The sequence below is a fragment of the Pogoniulus pusillus genome, chromosome 9 (genome assembly GCF_015220805.1).
Source record: "Pogoniulus pusillus isolate bPogPus1 chromosome 9, bPogPus1.pri, whole genome shotgun sequence".
In the NCBI taxonomy this organism is placed as follows: domain Eukaryota; kingdom Metazoa; phylum Chordata; class Aves; order Piciformes; family Lybiidae; genus Pogoniulus; species Pogoniulus pusillus.
In genome coordinates, this window is record NC_087272.1 from 29,300,449 (window position 1) to 29,310,733 (window position 10,285).

General features: G+C 40.8%; 1 protein-coding gene across 1 annotated transcript; it reads left to right on the plus strand.

Moving 5' to 3' along the window:
- Nucleotides 1–104: 104 nt before the first annotated feature.
- Nucleotides 105–5,333, plus strand: FGF20 (fibroblast growth factor 20). The gene is made up of 3 exons (XM_064149399.1): nt 105–577; nt 2,893–2,996; nt 4,220–5,333. Exons 1-3 carry the CDS (start codon nt 211–213, stop codon nt 4,463–4,465), a joined length of 717 nt encoding a protein of 238 aa, XP_064005469.1. The 5' UTR covers nt 105–210; the 3' UTR covers nt 4,466–5,333.
- Nucleotides 5,334–10,285: the final 4,952 nt, after the last annotated feature.

Consider the following 10,285-nt stretch of genomic DNA (forward strand, 5'->3'; position numbering starts at 1 on the left):
GGAACCGGTTTACAATTTCAAACGCAGCCTCCCCGCAGAGGGCTTCATTAGCATATGTCAGGGGGACCGCAGTATATATATATACACACGCGGGGCGGATGAACACCACCCCGTCGCCTGGCTCGCACCGCTACGGCTCGGATCGGCTCAGCACGGCTCGGCTCTGCCCTGCCGGCTCCCCATGCTTGGGGCCCCGCCGTGCACCCCCACATGCCCGCCGGGAAAGGCCAGCAGACGCTCTCCCGCGCCCTAGCCCGCTCGCCCCGTGCCCCCATGGCGCCGCTGTCCGAGGTGGGGGGCTTCCTGGGCGGCCTGGACGGTCTGGGGCAGCCCGTGGGCACTCACTTCCTCCTGCCGCCCGCCGGGGAGCGCCCGGCGCTGCTCGGGGACCGACGGGCTGCGGCGGAGCGGGCGGCCCGCGGCGGTGCGGCAGCGGCGGCGGCGGCGGCGGCGGCGGACCTGGCGCACTTGCAGGGCATCCTGCGGCGGCGGCAGCTGTACTGTCGCACCGGCTTCCACCTGCAGATCCTGCCTGACGGCAGCGTGCGCGGCACTCGCCAGGACCACAGCCTCTTCGGTAGGCGCCTGCGGCACGGCCCCAGCCAGCGCACACGTGTGCGCTTTCCTGCGTGTGCTCCCAGATGTGTGCTCTCGCGTGTGTGCATCACGTACGCGTGTGTTTGGGTGCGTCTGTGTGTGTAAGTGCATGTACGCGTACCTGGGCGTGAGCTGTTGTGCTCTCGGGAGCGGTGTGGGATGGCAGTGGTGCTGGGAGAGGTGGATGAGCTCTCAATACTGGCTTCATCATTCGGCATAAAACCTTGTGGGGTGCACCAGGGCAAAGCAGTGAGTGAAGGCTGTGCATCCCATGCAAGGCAGGAGATAGGCTAAGCCTCTGCTGAGTGTGTATGAGCACATGCATATGCCTGCAGGTTTACTGGGAAAGGTCAAAAGTTAGACTGATTCTTTTTGCATTCACTACCGCTGTTGGAACTTCTTGAGTTGTTATGGAGTAGTCTAGATCATAAACTTGGGCATGCATTAGGCTGCTGTGTTTCACATGACAGAAAGTTGAAGCAGAGTGGCCTAAAGTGTCCCTTTGGTCAAATACTTAAAATGCTTCACAGTCAACTTTTTCTATCCATAAACTAAAAGGAAGTGAAGAGAACCCCAAAATGTAAATGTTTCCTGTGATCTAAGAGTAGCTAAAGGACTGGACATCTGAAGAAACCTGCCCTTGTCAACTACATGGGAGTTTTTGTGTGTATTGATTTAGCAGTCGTAAAAAGGCGATTAAAGAGCTTCCTATCATCCTCCCCACAGTCAAAACAATCTGTTGGAATGGCTCTTAATTGCTTTTATAACACGCGGATGTTTTCAGAAGTGAAAGAGCAGTAGTCAAACATAGTTCTTCTCAGAAGGAATATTTCCTACAGCATGTAAACATGAAATAAATCTTCGCTTTAAAGGGGGGAAAAAAAAAGTTAGCTCCAGATCAAACATTTACTGGGCTTTTTAGAAATGTTCTTCCTTTATTCTACCACTATGCTTGGCAGGTTTGTCTGATGTGGTTGCTTTGTGGGTTGAATCACCTGCTTATTACAGTTTTGAAAAAGGAGGGCTTTGAAACTGATACTAGAAAGACAAAATACCTCCACCTCTTTTATGGGACTTTACGCTTTAGGAACTGGGAAACTAGAATGATTTACATGAAATAGAGTTTTTAGTGCTTACTCTTTGTAAAGGGTTTATTTTCTCTGCTGCTTGGTAGCATAAATAAGAAAGCTGCCAAAGCTCAATTAAAATGCAAAACATTTTGTGTTATTGTGAATTCCAGACAATCCATCTGTCTGAGAGTGAAAAATAGATTTGAAAAGAAACAAATAGACAACAACAAAGGGTAGTCATAAATGTAGTAGATAGACAAAAAATTAACAAACAAATAGACAACAACAAAGGGTAATCATACATGTAGTAGATAGACAAAAAAGTAATCAAAATCAGATGCACTATTTAACACCACTTATCTTAGATTCAGATGGTATTTAAATATCTTGTGGCTTTGCTGCTGCACAGCAAAATCTTAGGTATGATCCTTAATCTTTTTGAGGCTTTGTTTACATTGTTAACAACTTCCAAAAAGCCAGTTCACACGTTCACTTCCTTTCATGTTTTGTGTGTACTGTAATCTGTGCATATCAGTTACTTGCCAGGTTTGAGCTTCAAATGGTGCTTCAGCTCTCAAATACTTTATATTATTAATATGTATTACATTTTTTGTTAAATGAATATAAATAATTCTATAACCCAAGCACTAGCAGCATACTTCATGCACATAAAAAGCCTGCACTGAAGACAGCAAGTTGTTTCAAGAGGTGTGGGCCCATATGCTAGATAAATCCTTTTTTTCCCCCTTTCCTCTGGGTAGATTCTGTTATATAAAATTCCCATCTGTACTTTGATTTCCATTCAAATGGTCTAATAATGAATGTGTTTTTTTAAGATAATGCTATAGAGAAACTAAAGTATATTTTCAGGTAATTCAAACCTATCTTCCAATGTTTGAGTAGGCACTTTGGCAAATAGTGCACAATCGTTATAGATACCAACTGCATGGTACTGAAGGATTTAGCTTCAGCACTGAATAAAACCCTTTCATATTCAACATTTTAAAAAGTTTCTTAAATGGTATAGGGTTCTTGCCTGCAGACAAGACTTCTCAGACTGCTTTCCTGTAGGTGTCATATACATTTCTACACAGTATTTGAAATTTCAGAGAAACAAAGGCACATTTATTATAATAGACACAGTTTCCACACTTTCAGCTGTGTTTTGGATGCTGCATATTGTATGCTTGCAAATTGAACTAAAGTAATGTCTTCTTTTTTTCAGGTATCCTTGAATTTATCAGTGTGGCAGTGGGACTGGTCAGCATTAGAGGCGTGGACAGTGGCCTTTACCTTGGAATGAATGAGAAGGGAGAACTCTATGGCTCGGTAAGTACCACTTTCATGTCAGATCATGTGTGAGGTTTTGATTCACTTAGCAGTATACAAATCTTTCAGGTAGTATATTTGTTAAGTGTATGGTATAGCTTTGGATACTAAAGATTTGATGGGAAAGATTTCCCTGTCCTAGATGAATAAAATAGAAATACTCCTCTTAAATCATGACAAAAAAAACCCAGCTAAATTAAACTAGCTGTTCAAACAACATTTAAGTTGCTAGATAATCAACTTTCTTTTTATTAGTGCTGCAAATGTAGCACAGTGATCAAAAACATTGAATGCAACTGGGAAAAAGTTAAAAGGATAGTTATGGAACAAGCAAACAGCAATTAATATGGTACTATGAAATACTTTATGTATAGCCGCCTTTACCAATCAGCAGGTGGTACTTCCAGGTATTAGCTTTTTAGTAAGAAAGCTTTCTATCAAATTCTGGGGGAAAAACCTGTGATAAATGGCATTATCATCAAGGATTCACAGTTATGTTCAAAATAATAAAGATTAAAATAGTGTACTTAATGTTTGAGACAAATAGTGAGAGAAATTAGATTTCAGGCTGTGAAAAGGAAACAATGGTGAGGTCTACTTCACTCATAGGCTTGCTGAGATGCATAAAAAGAAGAGGAGAAACATAGATAAGACACAGTGTCTCTGTTTGTCAGAGTGTGTGTCTCTGTCTCCCTGGGCTGCTTCTGTGTAACTAATCCTCCTGCTTTCTAACCTCCCTTGCCTATCCTCGCAGCTCGCCTTGCACATAAGGCAAATTCTGGGATAAGGTAGAGGGCTGGAAAGAAGGTGGAAGGGTGGTTTGGAGCCCCTCTTGGGGACTCTGATTTCTGGGAGCAGTGTTGTGTTTCTGTATACTTACAACTTATTTATTTCTGTCTATAGCTGCATATATTGTAAATATCTGCTTGTAAATTGTCCTAAGCTGTAAATATAAAGCTTTATTCCTTAACTTTCAGCTGGGTTGAGTCTAGTCTGGGTGATTTCATAAGAGTAGGGGGTGGGTAACACCCAAACCATCATAAATAGGCTCCCAAACTCAGTGTCCAATCTACGTACTCTGCTTGGGTTTGGTGTGTTGACAGTTAACAGAAAGGCTATGCAAAGCCTAAACCACTTCATTTATTTTTATTGTATCTTCTTCACATGTGTTTGGGTACCTAGTGACAGTTTGACTTATTTTTCTTCACTGTTTCTTTCTGCAGGAGAAACTAACAGCTGAGTGCATCTTCAGGGAACAGTTTGAGGAGAACTGGTATAACACTTACTCATCCAATGTGTACAAGCACGGAGATTCGGGGCGGCGCTATTTTGTAGCACTTAACAAAGACGGCACTCCCAGAGATGGGGCGAGGTCCAAAAGGCATCAGAAATTTACACATTTCTTGCCCCGGCCTGTGGATCCCGAAAGAGTTCCAGAACTGTACAAAGATGTGTTAGGATACAGCTGAGGAAGGAGGCAACTTTGGGAAAAAACCCATACTGGAGCTGTTGCCCTTGCTTTCATGGTGGCGCCAGCACGAGGAACCTCCTGAGGTCTAGGATGCTGGATTGGAAAAAACTACTTTGTGATAGGCAAGCCTCTGTTTTCTAACTTTTGGATTTAGGAGACAAAGCCTTAAAGCTAAGAGTGGAGCAGCCTCCTTCAAGCTTGCTGAACTGTTTGGTAGCAGTAACCAGAGGGATGTTGGAGTGTGACTTTTTTAAGAATGACAAACTCTTGGCAGTTTTGTCTGGAATACCTATGGTCCATAAATTAGCAAAGACCTACCTACATCATGTGGATGAGGCAACAGCTGGAAGAAATAGACTGAACTGAACTATGAACTACTAATAAATCCTGAGAACTGTATATGAAGTTTTAGTGGCTCGACTCTGGTGATGGACATGAGATGCCAATGCATCTTAGCCAGAGCTGGAACTTTCCTTCAGGATGGACCTATTTATACATCTCCAGATAGCATATATTTATTTTATATATTTATTTATTAAAGAGTTTATTTTTTACTGGAATATGAAGAGAATACAAGCCCCTAACCCCAATGAGAAATAATTTACAGTGCCAATATTTACTCTGAGTAGTGTCATGATACAGAAATGACATTACACTGCAATGCATTCAAACCTGAACCCTCGTATTTCATTGTTTATCAGTTACAGATAAGGTTATATTTTATGCACACACCATTGCTTTGTGACTGTCCTCATTTGGAAAGAACATTATTGTTTGGCTGTTTTTTTACCTATGAGAGTGCCTTACCTATCTGTATTGAATTCCAATGCACATTTTAAAAGGGAATTAAATATTATTTCACTTTATTTGGTTTCCTGTCATTTTTAGATTGAGAGCCTCCTAGCACAATACATGTAACATTTCAAACCTGCAACAGTTGTGAAGGGTGGATTGCAGTTACCTTGAAAGAAAAAGCAGTGCTAGCTTTTGAAATCTGGATTCAAATTACAACGTGCTTGATAGTTTTGGTTTTGTTCTTGGTTTGGCTTGGGTTTTTTTTTTGCCAAATGGTTCTCAGTATCACCAAGGTTGGAAGAGACCTCATAGATCATCAAGTCCAATCTGTTACCACAGAGCTCAAGGCTAGACCATGGCACCAAGTGCCACGTAGTTCATACTATGTTAGCTAATACAAAAATTACTATTCTCTGTATTACTTCAAAATTTCATGTAGGATTCCCATCACGATGTGAGATATTTTAATTCTGTTGTCTATCAGTATGTTTAATGGGAAACAGGACCAAAGTATGAAATTTCTGATATCAGTGAATGAAAAATTGCTGTGAGTGGAGGTTGTTTCTGTGCTAAGTACAAAGCAGCCTAAGGAGACTGCTTTCACATCTGAATTCCTCCTTTCGGGAATAATCTCAGCCTAAGTTTTTGTGTGAAGACTTTTAGGACAAAGATGACCTGTGTCTCTGTGCTGGTTGCAGTTATTCAACAGGTAGATCACATTAATTTGCACTAATTTAGTTCAAGACTATCAATTATGAAGCACAAATTCATCTGCCTATTGATTAATGAGGAACTCTCTGTTCTCTGTAAGAAGACTAAGGGTTAATGACAGTCCCTATATTATTCAGATCTAAACACTCTGAAGCTTGCTATCAGATGATTGCCACCTCCAGGTGAAAGATAGGTCCGTGAAAATGAGTGAAAAAAGGAAGTCCAGGAGAGGGCAGTAATATTTATACCACACCAGAGGTGGTCTCATGTTTCAGATGCCAACACTCCCAGTGGCTGTCTGCAGCTCAAGATAACTCATTTGAATTCAGTCTTCTGGAAGTATATAGGGTTAAAGTGCTGCACTTACATAAAATCTAAATACTGTCCAAAAGCATTTTCCAGTATTTTAACACACTTTCTAGAACCATCACTGTACCAGAACTTCTTCCAGTCTATAGTGAGAAGTGGATGCGCATAAATTACTAATGGACTGTGGGCAAAATCATTTTGCTTTCTGCCAAATAGGAATTGAATGCAGTTACAGAAAAAGCTGTTTCAGCATTTTGTGGTGAGCAATATGTATATTACTCTGGTTAAGGGCTTCATTAAATTCTGCTGAAAAACAGGCAGTGCACTGAATAGAGTTCAGTAAAAACAGCATCACAATGAACCTTAACTTGCCATAAAATAGTAAGTTTATGGGGAACACTGTATCCTATTAGGTGGATCAATAACTTAAGACAAAAGTATGTGCTTTAAATAGAAAAAAAAATCTTCCTCTGCATGTTAAAAAGCATTTTATTCCGTGCAAGTTTTGTGGTAAGAAAAAAGAACAAACCACAAACAAACCATAAAATAACACAGTGTCTGCTGATCAGGGTGTATTTCCTCTGTGTTTCTGGTAAACATGCTCATATTTAAATCATATCAATAAAATAATTCTCTCTTTGGATTAGCACTTTACTGATAATCTCCTCAAAAGTACTTCAAAGCTGACAAGAGCTGTAGTCATCCTGATGATGATGATGAATCTTTTTCTCACAGTCCAGAGCAGTAACAGAGGATAGCTTTAAGTGGTGAAACCACCTGAAACTTCTGGATCCAAAGACTTGGCCAACATACAGATGAAGAGGAGTGTTATATCCTTGTCATTTTCTTGCCTCCTTCCCGTTTTAGTTACATGCCAAGAATCCCTGAACAAAGCAAAATGGAGCAGGTAGGGTGGTGATGAATGACTTTACAAAACCTCTAGAGGGTTGAAAAACTGTAGCAGTCTCCTGTTCTTAATTCTGGTGTATTGACATTGAAGAAAGAGACATTGTGTCTTCCCGTTTCATTTTGCTTGCAGCATTTATTTACTCTTTGTTACATTCTGTCCATCACGACCTTCAGATGCAGTTAAAGGTTTTCTAGTTGGAAAATGGCAAAAGCAACACCTCAAAGTAGCTATTTTCATATGACACTATACAAAGACCAATAGCTTTAGCTGTCTTTGATTGAGCTTTGGTTTTTTTTTGTTGTGGTTGGTTTTGGGGGGGTGGGGGTGTTTGTTTGGTTGATTGGTTTGGTTTTTGTTTTGTTTGGTCAGTTGGTTGGGTTTTTTTGGGGTGTGTGTGATTTTTACTCAGAAAGACCAGCTGGGTAGAGAGGGAGAGACTGGTTCCATTAATCAGTAGAATTAATTATTTCTTTTACTACTCATTAAATCTGGAATCTGTAAGCTGCATTGTCACAAAGAGGGTAATCTGAAGGAAGTGACACTGTTCAAGGTTCAGAGGAAATCTCTGAAGAAAGAGAAAATGTCACATTCTGAAGTAAACCCCTGCATGACTGACTGCCCTGTTTCTGCTTTTTTTTTTTTTTTCCCAGTGAAAGAGAACTGCTCAGGGTAGATATGCAGTTTGTATAGCAGAGGCAGCTCCACTTTCTGCATCCCACTGATTCCCCTAGTAGCTGTAAAATTTGACCCTTTGGTCTCAGATTGATGGAAATTGAGTGCTCCAGTTCTGTATTTCTTTATGTATTTTATTTTCTGATGCTCTCTTTCCCAAGTTACAGCAGTAATAATGTACTTGCTGTACAGGAGATTTTCTAACATCCAGGAATAAACTTCACTTCTGGCCATATTTGAAGTCAAATTGTTACTTTTATTGATCTTTGTCCTTTTGGATCTTAGGGAGATGTTCTTCAGTATGAGGGTGGTGAGATGCTGAAATAGGCTGCCAGGGAGGTTGTGGATTCCTCCTCCCTGGGGATGTTCAAGTCCAGGCTGGATGAGTCTTAGAGCAGCTGAGAATAGCTGACAACTGTCCCTCTAAGGTACCTTCTCACCTAAACCATTCTATGATACTCTGGTCATAATGTAGAAGGTAGAATTCTTAAGTCTTCTGTGAAAGTCTTCCAGCTGTACTACTTGCAGGATATGGGAGAACTCAAATGCCTTTGCAAATGGGTATTTTTTAGTAGAAAGTTGATATAATGAGAAAAGGTGGACAGCTAGTCTAAAGAACAGAGTCCTTTAACTGATCTGAACCACTGGTGCTTACATGGAGCAGTTTGGTCCCGTCAATATCTTTCTGTTTTCTGCATTAAGCTTATTGACATAATCTTTTGTGCTCAGCTGTGACACCCAGCTTCACTGCTTCTCCCTGGAAGTTCAAATCACTGGTGTGACCATGCACCCTGATAGCACTCCAGGGTTGTACAGAATTTATACTGTCTGACATGTGAGAATCATTCAATAAGTGCATATTCATAAGAGCTTTCATTTGCACCTCTTTTAATTTCTTGACATGCTTTGTTAACTCTGTTAATGCTATAGAACATCAGGCCCAGTATAGAAACTAGAGAGGGGAGGTTGGCTGGGAGGAGCAGATCGCTGATGGATCTTCGATCAGTGGATGGAGACCAATTGTGTTGTGCATCACTTGTCTCTTCTTGGGTTTTATTACTCTCACTTTTTGTGCCATTCTTTTCCATTGCTATTATAAATTTTTCTTTATTAATCTCTTCTTATCTCAAGCCATGAGTTTTACTTCTCCATTTCTGCTTCTCCTTCCCATCCCACCAGGAGGAGGGAGGAGTGAGCCAGCAGCTGTGTGGTGCTTAATTGTCGGCTGTGGTTAAACCATGACAGGGTGTGGTTTATTTATTTACTTTCAGTTTACATAATCATATTAATACCACCATGTCATGGATCTACGCATGCCTTAGCAAACCGTTAGGTTTGCCTTGCTCCTTTTTATGTACAGCAAAGCATTAAATAGAGGCAAGGCAGCTTTATACACCATAAATGCACACTGATTATTGCCTTAACGTAATAAACCAAGCCTGTACCATAAATACTGAGAACTTTGTTCCATAGTACATGCAGATGCTATCAGTAGTGAGACCTTCTGGAAATCTCCTTTGCATTTGTTCCTTTTGCTTTTTATGTGAGAAAAAAAATAACAAACCTCTACTGGCTTAATTTCTGTTAAATTTTCTGCAATTATTTGGTAAGGGTTTTTTAGTGGTGGAAAGAGTTGATAACTCAAGTTATATGAGTATAACACCAGCTGCATGAGATCAGACAGCATTGCATCTCCACTCATGGAGAAGAAAGCAAGAAGAGGAGAGGTGTATATACACAGATTCACAGCTTCACAGATTGCACTGGGTTGGAAGGGATCAAGGATCCTCAAAGGTCATCTTGCCCAACACCCTTGCAGTGAATGGGGACACCTCCAACTAGATCAGGCTGCCCAAGGCAGCATCAAGTCCAGTTTTGAATGTCTTCAGGGATGAGGCCTCAGCCACATCCCTGGGCAACCTGTTCCTGTATTCATTCTGGGCATCAATTATAGAACTCTGACTAGAATAAGGACCTGAAGTCATTCCTCTTCTGGCTCATTTCCTTTTACGGAGCAGAAAAAGTGAAGGAAACATTTCACAACATTGAAGAACATGATGTTGGAATTTCACACTTCCTGCATGTCTACATCAACATGCACTTCAACAGGTATTTCTCTTAAAACAATTTCCTTTGCAGTAGTAGATTCAGCTGCTGTGGTGAAATTGCTGTTAGTCTGCTCTCTGTCAGTGTATATCTGGATGCACATGTACTTGTCTCAATACAAGACAATAAATATATTGCTAGAGAAAAAAAAATTCTGAAGTTCTTATATGCCATCAAAGTGTTAATCAGGGAAGTTTGGTTTATGGCATTAATTGTAGCTAAGTTTTTCATACAAAGTTTTGCATCACTTTTGACAATGCTATATAGGTTCATAACAGCGAGAAATTCACAGCCAAAAACCCAGATAGGTGTAAA